Below are 21,991 nucleotides of genomic sequence, written 5' to 3'. Positions count from 1 at the left end.
TAAATCCCCACAAAAGAATGGAATGGGTTAGGTGGAGCAAATCAGGCAGGACTATTTCAAAGGGCAAAAAATTGTGATTCTGCCACACCATATCCTCCAACACTTCTGGGCAATTCCATCAGGCAAAGAAAAATTTATTTTCTCTCTCTGAAGGCCCTGGTACATGTGTACCAGCCTTAAGTGCTCACATTTTTAGAAAAGTACAATGTCAAATTGTAAAAAAAGATTGCTAAAAATGGGTTATATATGGGCAAATGAAAAACAATTTAATATGAAGAAAAAGCAATGACAAAAGTAAAATCCTTGAGCAGAATGTTTAACTGTATTTCAAGTTTTATGTTCTATTTCCTTCACTGCCACTATATGGCAGAAGCAGCAGCCAAGCTAGCAATAAACAGACCAGAAAAAAAGCAGATCATTTGGGAGTAGATGATAGATCCTTCCTCATTGCCATAGCATACGATGCTATAAACCCAAAAAGGACAACACTAAGATTAACAAACAGTCTGTACATAATCAGGCAGTGAAAACCTATCAGACCAAAAAGCCACAGAACTTATTACTCTTAAGGAGACTATAAAGCCAACTCTGACTCTTGAGCCAGTAGGGCTAGACACATCAACAGAAGGTGAGGACAAGTCACACTGATACTCTAGAAGGAACTCAGCCCTCACAGTTCTGGGAGAACCAATCCTCAATTCAACAAGCATGATAATCTGGTGGACCCAAAGGCTTCAAGTAAAACCCATCCCTACCCTGGGAAGAAGGAAAGGGGCTTCCCATAGCTAGATAGCTTGCATTCTGAGGCCAAACAGGAAACAGCAGTAGCCCAGAGAGACTATGTTTCCCGGCTACACAACATGTTTTTGTTTTTCACACATATATACACATATACAACACCCTGCATGACATTCCCTGTGAAGCCCCACTGACAGTCATCAAGCCAAAGTTAAATGAACAATGCACTGTATTCACTACCCCTGTCCCCACACACTCCCCCTTGTGACTAACCCTGAGGGACAATCTTCCTGGAGCCATCACCAGACAGGCCCAGACAAGTGAAACTCTTCTGTGGCATCTTGGCCCACATTTACCACCCTCAATCAAATAACATCTGCATCCAAATCTCAGTTCTATTCATTTGGAAATCCCAATCACAGTAAGAATCATCTAGTGATGTAAATAAAATTGGTGGCCAATATTTAATTTAATTCAGAGTATCACCAGCAAAAATATTCCTTTTTTTTTTTTTTGGAACCAGGATTGAACTCAGGGGCACTCAACCACTGAGACAAATCACAAGGTTTTCATGAGGATTAGAAGAGATAATGTATGTAAAGTACTTAGCACAGTGTCTTACTTAATAAATCATAGTTATTGTGTTCATTAAATTATCAAATAAACCCCTCAACTAAAATAAAGTACATAGAAAGTATTTTCACTTTTTGCGTGTTTTATGACCTTTTTACCTTAGCTTGGCTGTCCTTTTTTTCCAATTCCATTGTTTATGTTTCTCTCCCCCCATCCCCACTGGTTCCCCAACAAATGTTTATTTTCTATTTTGAGGTTTCTTGGCTTGTTGTTGACTTTACTGACCTATCATATCCTTCCTGCTATGGCATTAATTAGGTGCTACCATTTGTAGCTTAGATTTTTTAATCATGTTTTTCATGATAGGATTTATAGGTGTGTGCCTCTGCACCTGGCCTAACAGTTCAGGAGGCTGAGGCAGGAAAACCACAAGCTTAAAGCTGGCCTCGGCAAAAGTGAGGCACTAAGCAACTCTGTGAGACCTGTCTCTAAATAAAATACAAAATGGGGCTGGTGATGTGGCTCATGGGTCCAGTACCCGAGTTTAATTCCTGGTACCCCCCACCACACAAAAAAGGCTACACTTATGTCTGAAACATGGATCAAATGTGCAGCCATGCATGAAAAGGAAAAAACCAGTTCCTATGAACACAGAAGAGGAAGACTGCAAAAACCCTAATGGAGACAGGGAAGAAAAATCAGCTTCCATTATTATAACAAATTATCAGCATTCTGTTACTATAACAAACACCTGAGATAATAAACTTGTAAAGGAAAACAATTTATTTTGGGCCATGATTTCAGAGGTTCCAGTTCACAACTGATTAAACCCTGCTGCTATTAGACCTGTGGCAAAGCAATGAATGTATCACGGAAGGAGTACATGGCAGAGTAAAACCACTCACCTCATGGCCAAGGAGCAAAAGAAAAAAAGAAGGGCCCATATTCATTTGTTATAATTACATGGATAATATAACCATTAAGAATCAATATATGTTCCTTTGCTTGTCTTAACTTTAATAATTACAATTTTATAATATGATTCAAAATTGTTGGTAATGAGTATTAAACATCCTTCCTCGTTTTTAATAGTTTGAACTGTGCTCAAAGAAAAGCAACTCTGGATAGTTTAAGCACAAAATGGGGATATACTGGAAAACAAATAGATGAATAACTGAACATCCAAATCTCAGGATGGACAAAACAGCTCCAGGCTGCAAGCATTTGTAGAGCTCCATAAAAACAAGTCAAGAGATGACAGGACAGAGAAACAGCCAATGGTGCCTCTGCTATGTACCAGTGCATTCTCAGAAAATGGTACATCTTTAGGGGATGGAGCTCAGGGGTACAGCATTTGACTGTAGAAAATGGTACATTTTTGTAAACCAGGTGCCACCCAACTGTTACCTACAACACTACAGCATGCATACATGATGCTCTCCTAATTTACATTTATATTATATTTAGTATACTTAAATTTAACTTTTAAAAACTAAATTTACATATATTTAAATTTAAATTCACTCCTAATTTTAATTTACAACTGCATGTTTCAATGATTTCGTGCACAGTATCGTTAAAAAACTTGTATGTACTGATTGGATTCGATATCTGAGTTGTTATTGGGAGAATTTGACAGTGGAATCAAAAAGATTAAACAGCCCTAACCAGAAATCAATTGTACAAATGTGTTTATCAATCCATCTTTCAAAGTAGTTTTTTGTTCTTATAAAGAGCCTGTGACTTAAGACACTGCATACCTTTTTCAAGCAGATGAACAAAATAAGGCCCAAACAATAATTTAATATCCCTCAAATAGGAAAAAAATCCAGATCCCCAATCATTTAATCTCAACCTGAACCACTAAACCACTTTTATACCATATTCCTCCTCAAATCCACTGATATCACAAATGGCAAAGAATTTTAATGGCTTTACATTTTAATAAAGTTACAAAAGCTCACTAAACAGTATATTCAGAAAGAAAAGATTCCTCAATAACAGAGATAAACACTTTAAAAAGTTTGTGTACCCCTTCAATCATATTGAAAACTGTAAATCACAATAATTTCTTACCTGTTTTTTTATTTAATACTCCCATTTTTTTCATCTTTATGTTTCTCTATAAGACTTAACATTATTTCTTATTTCAAAAGCAACCTAATCTCAGTATAGAAAATTAGAAAAATAAAGAAAAGTTCTTAAAAGGACATCATAATTCTACTCACCAAAAATTAGTTTCTAGGCCCTTTTCTACTTTCACACACATAAAAACCTATATTTGGAGGCTTCCTGTGATAGAGGCTCACCACAGTGCAGTAAAAGTCTAAGAACAGGTGCTCAAAGACAGCCAGCACTGCATCCAAATCCCAGTTCCACCACCTAAATGAGTGACCTTAATTTCTCTGAACCTCCATTTCTTCATCTACAAAACAGGACATAAGAAATACTGCATAGAAAGTCCTCAGTAAACTGGCCCATGTGTGAAAAACATTCAATAAAAACGTGCTATTATGCTGTACAAAGCATTCTGTAACCAAATTTCTCACCTATATCAAACCATCCTTCTATGTCAATTAGAACCACTTCTACATTTTTTTAATACCAACATAGTAATCTTCTCATGTGCCACACCAGCCACTATAAAGAGACAGAAAAATTCAGATGCTTATCATGTTTGTCAGAGTGACCTGATGTTGACCACAGGGACACAGGACTCCAGCCAACACAGCTTCCTCCTAAGACAAGGGAATAGAAGTGAGAGGTTAGCACTCCCCAGGTTTCCTTAATAGTTGATGTGGGATAATCCACAGGTCACATGAGATTTGACTTTAAAAAGTTTTGATGCCAATAGTACCTGACAAAATTCAGTTTATTCACCCAAAAAAAAGAGCAATTTTTGAAATGAAGTAACTGCAAGTTAAAAAAATTAAAAACTCAAGCTGTATTTGAAGCTAATAAAATCCTATACTTTTAAATTGCTGTACAGTATCCATCTCATCTACATAGATGTATACCACATCCTATGCTTCATGCTTTTGATGACTTAACAAAGAACAGCAAAGACATAGAACAGCAAAGACAAAGAGGATCTTTGTCTTTCCAATAGTCCATGGCACTAAATTTGAGCCATTTTCAAAGTTTAAAAGTTGGTGAGAAACCACCAGTCAACCAGACATGTCAAGTTGCCACAAAAATGCAAACTATATTCTCATGTTATTTACCCTCATCAATTGAGGCTCTCAATCATGTTCCTCTATGTATACGCTTCCCCTCAATTGTTAAAAGTACTTTTTTTGTTCTTTTTAGTTAATACATAATAGAATGTATTTTGACATATCATACAGACATGGAGTATAACTTCCCATTTTTGTGGTTATACATGATATAGAGTTACAATGATTGTGTATTCATATATGAACACAGAAATGTTATGTCCCATCAGATTCATTCTACTGTCTTTCCCCTTCTCCTCTTGCTTCCCCAACTTCCCAGGTCCAAACCAGTGAACTTCCATTCCTCCTTCCTCACCCCACACTGAGTCAGTATCTGCATATCAAAAAGAATATTCAGCCTTTGGCTTGGGGTGATTAACTTATTTTATTTGGCATGATAGTCTCCAGTTCCATCTATTTACTGGAAAATGCAATAATTTCATTATTCTTTATGGCTGAGTAATATTTCATTGTGTATATGTCCTACATTTTCTTTATCCATTCATCTGTTGAAGGGCATCTAGGTTGGTTCCATACCTTAGTTATTGTGCATTGAGCTGCTACAAATATTTATATAACCGTATCCCTGAAGTATGTTTGATTTTAAGTCTTTGGGTATATGCCAAGGAATAGGGTAACTAGGTCAAATGGTGGTTCCATTCCAACTGTTAAAAGTATTATATTTTTGCACTTTCTGATAGCTATGAAAGGTTGTACAGAATATTGGCTATGATCATAAGACCCCCAGCGTTCAAAATGTAAAGACAGCATTCCAAATATATCAGCTAAACAGGAAGGTCTTGATGTTTGGAACTCCTGTTTGGCAAGATAACTTTTATCTAAGAGTTGAGTTCCTCAGTTCTGTTACTCAGCCTCCTCCTTCTAGAATTCTTCATCTTTGTGTTCCCAAGTGCTACTCTGCATCCCCAGAGTCTAAAATGCCCACTAGCATCCCCACTTTAGTCCTCATCTCCCCAACTTTGAGCCTTCTGTCTGGCTTAAAGGGCCCTCCAGTGTCGACTGCTCTGCCTTGTATCTGCAAGTATGCATGTCCTAATCAACCACAGGGCCCACAGGAAGAAACTGTTTCACTGACTATGCCTCTGTTGCCTCATACAGTGACTTAAAGCACTGACTGAACTAATACTGTCACTCCAACTTTTTAAAATTTATTCTAATTGGCAAAGACTGTATATAGTTGAGCTTTGAACAACATGGGTTTCAACTGCATGGATCCAGTTACTTGCAGTAGTTCTGTGTTTTTGGGTTTTTGTGGTGCTGGGGATTGAACCCAGGGATTCGTGCATGCTAAGCAAGCACTCTACCAACTGAGCCATATCCCCAACCCCTTCCCTTGTTCTTGTTTTTGTTTTTGATATTTGCAACAATTTGAAAAGCCTGCAAACTGCTTAGCCTTGAAACGTAAAAAAAAAAAGAAGAAAAAGATATGTCTTGAATATATAAAATAGGTATAGACTAGTCCATGTTATCATTTTCTACTATATAATATACACAAATTCATTATAAAAAGTTAAATTTGGGGCTGGGATGTAGCTCAGTAATAGGGCATTTGCCTATCATATGTGTGAACCCCTATGTTCAATCCTCAGTAGTGTAGAAGAAAAATGTTAAAATTTATCGAAACTTACAGACAAAACATAGTACAGTGCCATTCAAAATGAAGAGAAATATAAACAGTAAGATGCAGTATTAAGTCACAACTGCAGGCTAATGGGAAAGCTCAGTTGTATAGCTTGTGTTTACAATGTACAAGACTCCAAGTTTAGTCCCCAGCACAAAAAAAAAAAATTAAAACTACAATTAGCTGTAGCCTATACTGTCCTACTGTAATAATTTTGTAGCCACCTCCTGTCACCAACACAGCAAGTTCACGTGTTCATTTAAAACACCATGTCACTAACCATCTCAACCTGAGTAGTTCTCTCCAGTAAATGACATGCCATAGTAAAAATTTGTGATATCTGTGGTTCCAGTTATTTCCCACTGTATATAATACATATAGCCTACAAAATCTGCTTTAAACAGCTGTTTATATTACCAGTAAGGTTTCCAGTCAAGTGCAGGCTATCAACTTTCAGACAATCAAAAACTATTCACAGATTTTTGCCTGCCCAGAAAAGTCAGTGCCTCTAACCCCAGTGTTGTTCAAAGGCCAACTGTATATTTACCATATACAACATGTTTTGAAATAAGTATACACGTGGAATATGCTAAATTGAGTTAATTAATATATATGTGCTCTTTCACATACTTTTTTATGGCAAGAACACTTAAAATCTATTCTCAGAAATTTTCAAGAACACATTGTTATTTACTCCAGTCACCATGTTGTGAAACAGAACTTTTAAAAGTTATTACTTATGACTGAAATTTCCTTTGACCAACATTTCAAACTCATCCACTCCACCGCCACTCACACTCTTTAGCTAACTATATTCACTACACCCCATAGCTCACACTCTTGAGCTAATCTGTACATATTACAACATTAGCAATGGAAATTGCTGATATAGTTGTCCTTCAGTATCCATGGGGGATTGATTCCAGGATCTTCAGCCCTTCTCCCCTACCAGACATTAAAATCTGTGGATGTTCAAGTCCCTTAAATAAGCACAGTATTTACACATAAACTATGCACATCCAATATACTCTAAGTCACCTCTGTATTACTTTTAATACATAATACAATTCTATATAAGTAACTGTTATATTGTATAGGGAATAAAGAAAAAAAGTTTGCACATGTTCAGTGAAGATGCAATTTCTTTTCCTCAAATATTTTCAATGCAAGGTTGGTTTACAGGTTTACTGACTCTCCTTACTTCACAAGTATTTACAGAACAAACTTAAGAAAGGTAACACTACATTGCTTCCTATCACTTAGCTACTTGCATCTCACTCCTTCCAATTTCAATTTCCTTCTTCCTGAAGTACATCTTCTAGCAGTTACTCCAGGGAAAGCAAATAAATGGTCAACTTTGTCTTTATCTACAAAATCTTTATTTCACTTTTTAAAAAATATTTCTTTATATGAAGACAGACTTCTAGGATAAATTTTTTTCCCCTTCAGTACTTTGAAGCTGTTACTAAAATATCTTCATGATAAAACACCTGCTAATCTAGATTATCTGTATGCCTCAAATTGCTTTGTCTTACTTTCTAGTGTTTCACCTACAATGTATCCAAGTTATGAGTTTATTTTTACCAATCCTGTTTGGGGTTCCTTGTGATCCTGGAACCTAAGAACTCAGGCCTTGCATTATGAAAAATATTCAACCATTATGTCTTCTAATAGTGCCTCTCCTCCACTTGCTCTTCCTAGAAGCTTACAGAAGGTAATACTGGCCTTTCTCATTCTAAAGGTCATGAATCTTAACCACTCATTTTCCATCTCTTTATCTCTCAGTACTGAATTCAAGCAATTTCCTCAAATCTCCTTAAAAATCAATAGTTTTCTCTTCAATTATATCCACTTGGCTGTTTAACCTGTCCTTTGAGATTACTTTTTTAAATTTAATGACCATAATTTTCATTTCCAGAAGTTTTATTTGGTTCTTTTCCAGATATATATGTTCCCATTCTAATCTATTCTTTCATTATAGTCTTACTTCTTTCATCTCTAATAATTTTAACCAAGTAATCTCTTTCACATGTCCTATCATCTCTACCTCTTGGAGTACTAATTCTCCTATTTATAACATCTGCTGACTCTCCTTCACAGTGATTCATTTCCTTGTGTGGCTGGGCCATTTTGAATTGCAAGTTCATCTTTAACACAAGTTATTTCTTCTGCAAAAGTCCTAGGTTACACTCACTTCTGAGGGCTCTATTAGTTTCCATAGTTCGGGACCAGATTTTGTGCTAATTTCTCAGTATGAGAGTTAATTGCACTGGAAGAAATGTTGGATTTAAACCTCCCCCCCCCCCCCACTGAGAGTTGCAGCCTTAAGTTTAAGATTGTTTTTTGGTTTATTTTTTTAATCCTAATTATCACTACCTTAGGACAGCAGTTTATTTGCACTTTCCCAGACTAGCAGGCATAGTTTTTCTAGTCCTGTTTTCACAGATGGGACAGCCCTTCAAGGGTATCTTTTATGCCAGGGTACCTCCACTCCACCTTCCAAATTTATGCAGACCTAAGGTTGAGTCTTCTGCTCCTTTAATAGACTCCCAGACCCAGCCCTTGCAACCCATATCCTGATCTGAAACTGTCACAGGCCTGGAGCTCCTGATTACTGTCCCAGCACAAGCTTTATTTGCATTTCTTGCACCTGGAAATGTCCTGGTCTTTCAAGCCCAAGAAAGCTTTTGTTTATTCTTGCTCTATTTTTGTCCAGTTTCTACGTGTTTACAGTGGGGTGGGGATTTGAGTCCTCTATATCAGCTCTGCTAGCAATGCTGCTAAAAGCTTCCAGTAGTCATGAAATATGAAACTGAAATAACAAAATTGTGATGAATACATACCATTTTGCCAGATGAAAACAGCCCACTTTTTCTCCCCCAGTCTCAAGAACAGTTTTTAAATTTAGAAAGGAAAAAAAAAAAAAAGATGAGTATTCCCAAGGCATTTTAAGATCATTTTGTCACTATGCATTTCAAATGCCTTGGTAGTTCTTTCACTGCTTGAGAATTTCCACAGTAGAAGAACACACCTGTTGCCTCCATTTTCTCCCTACCCATAATCAGCTTCTACATACTTTATTCTGAGAACTCCAGAAAACTTATACTAAAAAGGATCACTACTTCTCACCTCATCAACAAACCCAATGTATGGTCTTGGTCTCCATCTCATTCACCTCTTGGAGCAATACTGACCATTTCAATTTTTCCATCCCAATACTACCAGAGTTCAAATATTTATTATTCCTAACTTATCCTCATCATTCCAATCCCTCCCCCTGCAATTTACCCATTAAATCATAGCCAGATTACTACTACTAGAATACGTCTCTAGTTGTGTCAGTTGTTTACACTCCCACTCTATTACAGTGGCTCACTGATCTCTATTGCTATGGAGGGTAAAAAAGTTGAATGAGGCATAAGGCCTGTCCACCAAAGTGTAAATAAAAATAGCATGTACTTGGTAAGGTGCTAAACACCTTACCCAAAAATCGTATCAATTCTCAAAGGATACATTAAGTGAATATACTTATTATACAATTCTTCAGGGATAAGAAAAATAAGGTTTGAAGAAGATTAAGAAGCGAACCCAAGGAAGCACATCTAGCAACTGATTTTGCCAGTTTTGTTTTATGCCAGGCCAATTCTCTTAAGTTGCTAACTATCCCATCTCCATTGAGTATTTATACCAAAAGCACAGACTTCTCAGATTTCAAAACTCATTTATATAAGCACTTTCTTAACAGCTCTGTCCAGAAGCCTCCAGGGTACAACACACTAATACATTCAAAACCAGAATCATGACCATAACTGCTCCAAGTGAGATGGTCCAACCTCAATGAATAACCAACTAGACATGCAAGCTAGAAACCTGGATATCACCTTTGACATTATCTCACTTACTCTCCATATACAACCTATTACCAAATCCTGTTCATTTCTGGCCTCCTAATCTCTCACTCCAGCATCACCACCACAGTTCAGCCTGCCCACTCCTCCCACCTTCACTTCTGCTACAGCCTACCTCATCTATAGTCACTCATTCTGGTTTCTTCTACCCTTTCTTAGTTTTGCAACAAAAACAATGCTCTCCCTCCCCGCAAAAATGATTTTAAAATACAAATCTGATCATCTCACAAATTTTAGACTTGGTATCAAAGTGAAAAGAGGATTAGAAAAACTATGCCTGCTAGTCTGTGTACATGAGCACTTGACTCTTGTTATTCCTGAGGTAGGCCTTAATTATAAACTTGCCCAAGTTTCAAGGTATCCTTCTAGTTACACTCCCAGATCTCTCCAATAAAATTATCCACCACCCCCACCACCCCTGCTTAAGCAGTTCAGACTGAGTTTCTAGGTTGCATTCAGGAAACATTAGCTAAACAAGCGACTTTAAGAGCCAGGACGACACACTTTCAAAAGAGGGGGCTATGCCTACAAGGTAAAAATAAATTTTACATAAAGTAAAAATACCTTTGGTCAGAAAATATGTAAATATGCTTAGTGTTTGTAAATTCATATATCTCCTCCCTTTAAAGGTGTTACATAAAATGCTTTAGGGTAAGAACCACACTTTCTTTAATGTTCTGCAAATCAACACAGTTTACCATAAGAGATGAATAAATGCAGAATTTAAAAAGTGGAAGTAGAAGCATGACTATACAATAATATAAATGATAAAGCTACATCCATAGAAACTCACTTCCTTTGGGAACAGTTTATGCATTCACTCATGTAAATAAAAATCTCTTTCTAATGATACTGTATCACTACTCTATTTTGTAATTAGATTGTACATTCTCAGGTAGTACAAACTGGAAATTGTCTTAACTAAGAACTTTATAAGTATACTGAGAAGAGGCATGTATCACAGAAGAAAAAAATATTAGCTGTGTAAACCACAGATTATATCCTATATAAACACTTTCTGTTGCCATCTGGTGGTTCATGTATAAAATCAATGCTGACATCTATTCTATAGAAGGGCTTCCTCTCACAGAATCAAAATATTCATTCTTTTTGTAACACATGTAACACCCAGAGAGAAGTCAAGACAGAACTGCCCTACACTTTGAAAACATGCCCTCAATCATGGGGGAAGAAAACACACACAAAAAAAATATATATCTGGATATGATTGCCCTAAATATAACAGGTTATACTTAATGACATTCAAAGATCTCTCCTTAGCCCAAATCTGAAACACATTCCTCATAAGCCTCTTGAGTTGCTAAAATTCCTAACACCTCTTATTAATATAGGCAACTACTTGTGCTCCCCCACTTATCCATATTACTCCCCAAGTCACTATAGTTATTTTTTGGTTACTTCACTTTTATTTTTATTTTTTGGAAATACCATTCATCTTTGTAAAAATCAATCTTGAAAACCTCTCATGGTAAAGAATCTGAGGAGAGTTATAAAAGGAAGAAAAGGCAACAAAACAGTACCCAAGGCTAATTTTTTTCTTTGTAATAATCTTTCTGCCTTCAAACCTTCCAAGTAGCTGGGATTACAGGCGTTCACCACCCCACCTGACTCATTGTATTTTTTTAAAAAATTATAATTTTAATGGATAAGGCATGACTTTGGAGAGTGGGCTTTAGAGAATGGGCTAGACCACTCTCTCCAAAGTCATGCCTTATCCATTAAAATTATAATTCTTTAAAAAATACAATGAGTCAGGTGGGGTGGTGAATGCCTGTAATCCCAGCTACTTGGAAGGCTTGAAGGCAGTAAGATCACAACTTCACCAGACCCTATCTCAAATTTTTAAAAATAAAAAAGGATGGGAATATAGTTCAGTGGTAGAGCACCTGTGGGTTCAATCCCAAGCAGAATCATCAAAAAGAAAAAACACAGTGTGGCCAAAATACTGAAAAAAAAAATTATAGTCTTAGGTCATGTTCAACAAGTTGATCTCCAAAGGTCAGTAAATAAATTTACTTGACTGACACATCAGCTGTCAAGAAACTGGATTGTTTCATTGATAGCTATTAACTTCAATAGACATTGTCTGCATTATCAACAGAATGCCAGCTAAGCCAGTTAAAATAAAAAATAATTGGTATTTTTAAGAACTCTTTGATTTACTAATGAACACAATTAAACCAACATAACATTAGGTTGAGCACAGAAATATCAACAGACATCATCTGCTAATCTCTTTAATTACTTATGATCACTGTCCAGTAAATGTAAACATTCTCCTAACCATTGTTATTTCTTTTTAAATTTCTTTGCTGCATTAATTGCCTCCAGTAGATTTCTATTAGTCTTGTCCTTTTTTTTAGCCATTTAGATAAATAACCATCTCCTATTTTAAGAAAATTTATTTCCACAAACTTCAGATATACACTGATAAATTATGGCACTAATTTGCTTTCAGAACCTAAATTTTTGAGCATGAACCTTTTTCAGGCTATAGTAAATACATTATGTGTTAGATGACAGCACCTTATATTACACCTCAGTTGACTTAAGCATTATAAATACCCTACAAAAGTAAAATGAAAAGAAGTCAGTTCTATGAGCTAAGACATGGAGTTACAGAATCCCAGACAGGAGACACCCAAAGACTCTGGTGAAGGATACAAAGGATATAACATAAAGATCAGAGAATCAGAGCAGAACAATTTTGAACATCTAATCTAATCCCTTCCTTTTTTGGGGGGAGGGGGGACTCCACCTGTTTTTTGTTGTTGGTGGTGGTGGTGTTGTTTGTTTTTTAATTTTTAGTTGTAGATGGACACAATATTTTATTTTTATGTGGTGCTGAGGATCAAACCCAGGGCCTCCCAGTGCTAGGCTAGCGCTCTACCACTGAGCCACAACCCCAGCCTCCCCACTTCCTTTTATGGTGAGAAAACAGAGAGGCCAACAAACATGCTCATATTGCCAGGTAGTTTCGGAATGAGATAAAAGCCAGGGCTATTAACATTTAGCCTAAAGTCTTTTCCACTTGCCACATCCGTGTTTCTAGGAAAGCTTTATTAGAGAGGAAATCATACACACACACACACACACACACACACACACACACAGGAGACTGGAGCCATGCTGACATAATAAGTCTCTGACTTTACTGTCAGGAAGCCAAATAATGTAAATACTAGAATAAGCAAATGCACAAACATAAGTCTTCTAAGGCAATGCTCCCATAGTATTTTTTTATTTCTATATTTGGATATAATAATAAAAATAGTGTTAATGTAATAAAAGTTTTAAAACTAATAATAAATTTCTCCAGAACAGGTCTCAGGTATAGGACCAACAAGTGGCAGGCAGTGGTCTGTCAAACTGAGACTTCCACATATGGGCTACTCAGTGAAAAGCTTATCACTGTAATTTCTATGTACTGCCATAGGAGGGCAGGAGGTGCCATACTTGCAGTCCCAGATGATGAAATCAATTCTCCCTCAGGTTATGGATGCAAATGTTCATGCCCTTTTGATTCAAAGATGTACAGATTTAGAGGGGAATTTAAGGCAATGCCTTATAAAAAAATTGAAGTTTAATTACAATAAAGGAGTCTAGATAGATTTAAATGTTCAATTACATTACGTAGAAAGGCATCACTTCTTACTGGGAGTATTTAACCAAATGAAACTTACATTAATACCTTTTATTTTAAGGTAATTAACTCTTTATACTATACCTTTCCATCTATTTTCATTTCCCACCTTTGACTTCACTCAATGTTCATGCATGATACTAAAGGGGGGTCTAGTCTAACTATCACTTTCTTCACTTTTAGAAAAATTTAATAAGCCATGACCTACTTGAAATCCAGTGTTTTCCTCCTCATTGTGTCCTTCCTAAATTCTAGTGTTAGTGATCCAACATAACTGGTCTCTATCTCAGGGATAACCGAGGAAAGTCAGAAGGCAGGGAGAAGATACTATAAGCTGTAAACCACCTGAAATATCAAAATTCATTTATCAACAAAAATGATGCAAGTACCCTTAGGACGAAAATATAAAGGTAACAGAATTTAACTAGAAAGTCTTATTTGATACCACTGAATTGCCTGCTTAAAATCTTCCACTTTGTTTTGCCCCAAGATTTAAGGGTATGGGAAACTTTCTGGCCAGGAATAATCCCAGAATGTAGCTGAACTTATCAGATGTTAGACAAAATGCATGCTAAAGAAACCTAATAAATGACAGATCTGTACAAACTCTTGTCTCTTTATTTAAAAGTCTTAAATTCATGTACTTGAGTATAGATAAGAGACTTTACCAAATGTTCCTCAAAGATATGGTTGATCCAGTCCAATCCCAGTCGGAAAGGCCCATTCAATTCCAACAGACTGCCACAACCCACTTTCAGCTAAAATTTGAAGTTATGAAAAATTTGGGAGGAAGGGAGAAATACACCAAAATAGCAATAGCCATTTTATCATGGGAAAATACACATTTCTCTGTCTTCCAAATTACCTAATTTTTTATTATCTTTCAATCATAAATGTAAAGTAAGCTGAGACTTAAAGTAACTCAATGTGTTATTTAAAACATTATTCCCATATCTTTCCTGAAATTAGGATCAGATTGCTCCCCACTCTCCACTCCACTTATAAAGGCAGAGGCTACATGGGAGACACTCTAATCCAATGGTTGTGAACTCTGGTTAATATTCACAGACACTGATTCAGACTCCCTACCCCCACCCTAACCCCCAGCTCTACCTCCACCCTCACCCCCAGCTCCAACCCCAGCTCCAACCCCAGTCCTGGGACCTTAGGCAAATAACTTCTCTCTCAGTGCTATTTCCTCACTGGTAAGATGAAAAAAAAATGCTATCTGGCACTCAGGAGTCATAGTGAAAAATAAATAAACCCATGGTGCCTGATACACAATGGCTCACTGAAGGAAAGACTACAGGTGGCTACACATGCAGACTGTATAAGTGACAATCCACTTACTATTGATATAGTCACCCATCAAATGACTAGTTGCCATCTGTAAAATATGCAGTGGCCTAATGATATTTAATTCAGTAAGTATCTGGGTACTTACTAAGCATAAGACGGGGGGGGGGGTGTTGAAACAGGAGGATCATGAGTTCAAAGACAGCCTCAGCAATTTATGAAGACCATAAGCAACTCAGAGAGACCCTGTCTCAAAATAAGATATAGAAGAGGGCTAAGGATGTGTCTCCAAGGTTATGCGCCCCTGGGTTCCCAAAAAAGAAAGGAAGGAAGTACCAAAAAAGAAAGGAAGAAAGAAAGACTATCTACTGGAGCAAGGTAGGTTCCAAACTTGGTCTGGAACCGAAGTTTCAACTAAAACTCAAACTACAAAGTTGTGAGGGGAAGGTTCAGAGAGGGAACAAAGCACTACAGCATTGAAGGAAAGCAATAAGGGCTTAAAAGGAAGCTAGATTTGTAGTTTTGTAGTGATCCCAATAAATACTGTTTTGTAATTTCTCCAAATAAGTCACAAAAAAAACCTAATTAGTGAACCTTACCAAGGCTGGGAAATAGCCTGAGGAAAGTGGTCCAGATCCTAGGAAATCAGGGTAATAGTGACAGAACTGGATGAAATTATGTGATTAGCCAACACAAGGACAGAAATGCAATACAAAGAAACAAGAGCAGCAGCTCTCAAATGTTGGTAAACATAAGGATAACTGGGAAATTCTCAACAGCCTGATACCCAGGTCAAACTTCTAGTTAATCAAACAAATTCTGGAAGTAAGATCCAGGCATGGGGCTGGGATTGTGACTCGGCGGTAGAGCGCTCGCCTAGCACAGGCAGGACCTGGGTTCGATTCTCAGCACCACATAAAAATAAAGGCATTGTGTTGTGTCCATCTACAAAAAAATATATATATATATTCATTCTCATTCATATTCTTTCTCTCTCTCTCCAAAAAAAAAAAGAAAAAGAAAAAGAAAAAGAAAGAAAGATCCAGGCATTACATCAGTTAAAGCAAACGAGTGACTCCAACATGAAACCAAGTTTGAGAAACACTGGGTTAGAGTTTTCAGGAAAAAGGCAGATGACTAGAGTGAGGAAAAACAAAGTAATGTGTGTTAATGCTTCTCAAACACCAGTGTATCACCTGGAAAGTAAGTTGTGGCTCAAAAACAAAAGGAGTTGGTCCTCTATAGTTTTGCCAATTGTCTCTGGTGATTCTAACACAGCAATGTGAACCACAAGTCTAACTCCAAATGAGAAACTGAGGACTCTGAATAACCCAAAAAATTCCTATCTCTCTTGGCATGATGGATACAAGCTCAGTCTGTAAGGTATTCTAAACATGACCAGAATCAATAAGTCTACAAAATGTCTGGCAGTAGAGCTAAAGAAAGGCATGCATGTGATAACTTAGGAGGCACCCACTGCCTCCGAAGTCATCTTTCTAAACCACTCACAGCTGGCTCCTTGGTGGACAGCATAGGAAAGCATGCATTGCCACCTGCCTTTCAGAATCAGATCTGGCTTCTTAGGAATCCACAGAAAGCACAGACACACCGATAAGCAGAGTATACATGGGGAATTCCCATGTAAAAAGAAGAAACTCTAACATATTAAAGTTACATTTGGCAGATGAGAATCTAGCATTTCACATTTCACACATTTCCTCTTGTAGCTATTTCAATAATACACATAACTTTTAATGAAAAACGTTGCCTTTTGTTTTTTTTCCAGGATCCTTTAACAAAGCCTACCCACATGAAGTGCCAAGAGAAAACACTTGAGCAATTAGGAATAGTTTCACCCTGCTACATAGTAATGATATGGTACTTATCACCAGTTCCATCTTAGTGGTAACTATTCCATTCAGAATGTTACATTTTATCTGATGAGATTCAAGAGAGTGCATTCCTGTGCATATGACCAACTCATCATTCCATCAGAAATCTCTATAGCAGTACCAGAATTTTCATTTTCAAGATACATGAGCTTTTGTCAAATGGTGACATCTCCTCTGTAATATGCATTTTCAATATGATACAAAAAATGATGGATATATTACACATTTCACAGAGCACAGAGAACAGAAACCTGTCAATGAATTTAAAATTTGTGACAACCTATTTGAAATTTTACACTAAAAAACCTGTACACTTTCATAAACCATATAAATGTAAAACAGGTACCAATGTTTTTACCGGCAACAAGGAATAAAACAGTCCTCCCTAACAAAGCTCATGTTACATTAGATTTTTTTAATTAAAGATTTTCATTAATGTTTCAGCTGTAAAAACCTAACACTTTATACGGTCTTCAAAGTGCAACTGATGAAAACTAACTACATGCAATGTACTTCAAAACAAAGCCACTGATGGATTTTTTTTCCCATCACTTTAATTTTGCACTTATCTTCAAATATTGAAATATATAGGTCTTACTATAAAGTGCAAGTTACTTAGAAAGAAGAAACACCATTCTTATTCTAAAGGTCATCCTAAGTGACTGAGATTTCTTCACCCAAACCGACTTCTGACAATCTACAGATGCCATTTTACAAATTGACTCAATTCTTTTCTCACAGACTAAATCATTAAGCAAAAAAAAAAAAAAAAAAAAAAAAAAAAAACCCACAAATAAGTGAAATGAAATTCTTTACAAGTAATGGAAGAGTTAACCAGCAGTACAGCATTTAGTTTTCATGTAGTAAAAACATGAAAGGAGGCATTTATGAAAGCCTGAGGGAGACAAGGACTCAGAAAACATTAGATAAACCTTAATTTAAAAGTTATGTTATCTGATCATAACTGAGTTCAGACCTTTAAAATGTTATCACATTGAAATCACTGGCACATCTAAATCATCTTCACCTGACACAGGACACAGCTAACGCTGGCAACTTTCATCAAACCCAGAGTATAGTTTCTTAGGGTGGCAATATTTCAGGACACAGGTAATGAATACCACAGTTAATTTTTCTAAAGCAGATAACAGCAAAACGAGTTCACGGATGTGTTTTAAAAACTCCACCAAAGAGGAGTATTAACATTTTATTTTTAACAGCAAACTTCTGTGAAAGAAGATGCTACCTAGCAGGTTTGATAAAGGTTTAGGTGGGAAATTCAGATTTAGGTGGGAAAGCTCTTTCCCAAGAGATTACATCTCCATTTTTCAAAAGGTCATTTGAAATCAGCAGATTCCCTCTCCCCGTTTTAGAGATCACCACTGTATTCTAAATACAAGTCAACAGGGGAAGAAAAAGCGGAGTGGCAAAGCTGTGGACGCTGAAAGTTTTGCTCCACCGATTGTACAGCACCCACTTGGGGTCGGGAACCAGGACTTGGGGGACTCCAAGGAGGACAGGGCCCTGGGGAGAGAGCTGGAAAGGGAGACTGGCACTTGACATTTGAAGTCCACCGCCGATGTCACCGTCCTTAACAAGCCTGCGGTGCGAGGACTCAGACACTCATCAACCCACGTTCAATCAGAGCAATGGGACGGGACTCGGGCGTGCTTTGAAGGAGCTGATGGTGGGGCCGTAACTTTAAAGGTTGTACACGGCTTCGCTTCAGGGGAAACAAAAAAGCCGCAAACACGGTGCATTCTCTAGATAGCTCAGTTTCCCTCTCCTCCATTCCGGCGCGGATTAAAGGCACACCGCATTAACCCAACGGCTGCCTCCAGACCCAGCGATGAGCAGTCCCGACCCGGGCACTCGGAGGCAGAGTCGGGGACCCAGAAGCTCGCGCTCGCAAAGTTCGCAATGCTGCGCCCCCGGGTCGGCGCCCACAAGCCGGAGCCCACCCCGGGCGGCGCCCCCCGCAGAGTCCACCCAGTCGGCGCCCACCCCAGGCCACCCAGGCTGCGCCCCCGGCCTGCGCCCATCCGAGCCCACCGAGGAGGCGCCCCAGGCCTCAGCCCGCCCCGCCGGAGCCCACAGACAGGCCCGCGCCCCCCGGCGGCGCCCGTCTCCAGCGCCCACCTACCTTGCGCCAGCGCCCGGAACAAGTGCAGCTGGAGCGTCAGCAGCGCCCACCATCTGCGGCCACCAGCGCCGAACTTTGCCGCCCACCTTCTCGCGCCCCGGCCGGGGGTCTCGGGCGCCGCACGGGGTCCCAGGGGGTCGGCGCCGGGGTCGCGGCCCGGCGGGTTCCCTCGCGGCCGCCCCGGGCCCGCCAGTTCAGGGGGCGCCGCGCCGCCGCCGGCCACCGAGGGCCGAGCGCCCCGGGCCATGCCGCGCGGCCGCCACCCCGGGCGCCGGAGTGGGCAGGGACGCGGCAGCTGCCCCTCCGCGGGAACGCGCCCGGCCGGGCAGCGGCGCGGGGCTGAGGGGCGGGTCCCGGGTCCGCGAGCTGGCCGGGAGAAGTTGTCGGGGGCAAACGCCCAGCACGCCGCCCTCACCACTCGCGGCCGCCGCCCCGCGGCCGCAGCGCCGGGCCAGTCGCGGTCTCCACGGGGTCCGCGGGCGCCGAGCAGCAGTCGCCGCCGCCGCCGCCGCCCCCGCCCGGCGCTGAGGAGAAAGTGCGCCCGCCCGCGCGCCGGCTCTCGCCTTGGCCGCCGCGGCCGCCGCGCCCCATTCACAGCCCGGTCGCACGCGCCGCCCGCGCCCGCCGCCCTCCGCTGATTGGCTGAGAGAGGAGGCTCTGCGCCCGGACCCGCCCCCTCGCGCTCGCCTGTTTTCAAACTCACAGCGCCCGCCCGCCTGCAATTTCGCGCCGGCCCCGGCGCTCAGCTCTGGCGGCTTCCCGCGCCGGCTGCGCCCCCTAGGGACCTGCGGCGGACACTGCAGTCGGCGCCGTCTCGGCACGCGCTCCGCGGGCGGGCTCGCAGGCCCGGCGTGCGGGGACAGGGTGGCGCCGCCTCACCCCGCCCGTGGCTGTCGGCAGCCCAGGTGATGTGAGCCAGGTGGGACCCGCCCAGGTGCAACCGGGCGAGCGAATACTGCAGGGTCGTTGGGCAGGGGGCATGCGGGCACGCCCCTCCACGCACTCCGGGAGCCGCCCTGCTTCCACCCGCGGACTCTGTGCTTGGGTGGTTACGCGCCAAGTTGCTGTAATTACGAACGAGAAACGAGCGCAAACGGGTTTTTCATTCCTAGCAGCAAGAGGCCCCACTGGGCACAACCCCGCTGCCAGTTCAGAGGAGTGGACCTGGCTTTGAAGAAGAGTCCAAGGTCATGTTTGGCCAGGAGGATCGCTGCGCCGGCCGCTTCCCGCCGTGCGGTGGGCGGGTCTGGGAGAAGGGCCTTCCAGGGAAAAGATCCCAGCGGCCGGCTTGGGGAGTCCGCGCGGGTGGGAGTAGGGGTGGGATGGGGATGGGCGCGGACGCTTGGCCGCATGTGGTAAGCATTAGCTGAGTTTATGGGGTGAACTAAACGCTCTGGAGCTGAGAGGCCAGCATTTTTGTGGGAGGAGGGCTGGAGAGTGACAGACTGATGCGGCTGGGAGTTGGCCGGGAGGAGCTTGGGGGCATGTGATGGTGATTGAATGAGGTCATGTAGGGGAAAGCCACGGGACAGAGAGTGCGTCCAGCGCAGAGCCTGCTGTCCAGGAAGTATTTGATGCAGACTTGTTGGTATTGTCGTATTTATTGTTCCAGTCAAAAAAAGACCCCAGGCGGGAGAGTAGGGAGCATGTCACTGGGACTTGGGGAGTGGGAGCTGGTGCCTGTTTACAGAGCACCTGTTGTGAGTTAGCTTGGTATTAGGGTCTGAGCACCGCCCTCCACAAGTCTTAACAACTGGGAAAGGAAAGGTGGAGAAACTGAGGCCCAAAGACAGCAGCCAAGTGGAGCAGGTGGATTAGGAACTACATCTGACCCCAGTCTCGCCTTTTGACCCTTCCCTTCCTGTGCTAGAAGCGACTTAAGGGTAAAACACAGCCCAGAGGTGCTCTGTTCTCTGAGAACATAGTGAGGTTCCCTAAGAGGCACTGGCTGCCAGAACCCAGTAGCGCCCTTTTGAAGACCCTGGTGACCTGAGGATATGTGGATGAGACTGGGTTGGCAGCCACAGGGGCTTCTTCAAACTGGCAAGGTTATATGAAAGCCTAGCGGGGGAGATAACAAGCAATACCTTGAGCACTTAGCATAGGCCAGCCTTCTACAGTTGCACCATCTTACCCACCGTGAGAGATGGCCGTCATTGATACAGATGGGGAACTGAGGCTTACAGAGGTTAAGTGTCTTACCCAAGGTCAAGAGCTCAAATCCTGTCCCCCTCCACCTGTAAGCATCTCTGCTTTGCTCAGGGGTGGGAGAGAGAGATGTATTGGTGAAGCAGATTAGAGCTTGAAGGATTTAGCTCTGCTCTCAAGTTGTGAAATTTGGGCAAATCACTGGCTGTAAGTTCCTGGAAAAAGTTAAGAATAATTCCCATACCACTGGGTTGCCTCAAAGTGAGCTAATTCACACTCAATAAATGCTAGTTTTCCTTTCCCCGCACCAATGTGGCAGTGCCTGTCACAAACTACCCTTGTTCTGCACATCCGTTTGGCCACACTTAACCTTTTCCTTTCAGATAGCAACATATGCCCACACTCCCATACAGTATAGGCAGCTTCTTGACTCTAGGATACTCCAAAAAAATGTCCAAAGTCTCTTTTGCTGTGATTTATCTTGCAGTTAGCAGAAAACTTTGTGGAAACTGGCTTGGAAATTGGAAAGCCAAGTCAGTATATGATAAATTATAAGAGATCAGTGACATCACTGCTACTAGAGTAGGTCTGAAGACCCCTCTGGGAAATTTTTTATTCCAGTATCATCCTGGGGAGGTAAAGTTCTATTATCATCTTCATTGTGCAGTCAAAGAAATGAAGCCAGGAAAGTTTAAAATTTGCAAACCAGCTGTGTTGAAACCAGAATGAGAATCCAGATCTCTAATGTCCTGGTCTAAGACATTTCTCCCGC

The 21,991-nt window shown here is 40.7% G+C and overlaps 1 protein-coding gene across 2 annotated transcripts in view; it reads right to left on the bottom strand.

Moving 5' to 3' along the window:
* SDK1 (sidekick cell adhesion molecule 1) overlaps positions 1 to 19,655 on the bottom strand; it is a 901,672-nt gene extending 882,017 nt beyond the window's left edge. Inside the window, exon 1 of one of the 2 annotated variants that reach the window (XM_081298615.1) lies at positions 19,072 to 19,655. In XM_081298615.1, coding sequence (XP_081154741.1) covers positions 19,072 to 19,318 — 247 coding nt within the window. In that variant the 5' untranslated portion in view covers positions 19,319 to 19,655. The remainder of the gene's footprint in view (positions 1 to 19,071) is intronic. The other variant, XM_081298616.1, reaches the window with a different exon arrangement.
* Positions 19,656 to 21,991: the final 2,336 nt, after the last annotated feature.

Source organism: Spermophilus citellus (genome assembly GCF_964194105.1).
Source record: "Spermophilus citellus genome assembly, chromosome: 6".
NCBI classification, from domain to species: domain Eukaryota; kingdom Metazoa; phylum Chordata; class Mammalia; order Rodentia; family Sciuridae; genus Spermophilus; species Spermophilus citellus.
The sequence above is the reverse complement of the archived record's forward strand: the minus strand, read 5'-3'. Positions and strand labels throughout refer to the sequence as shown.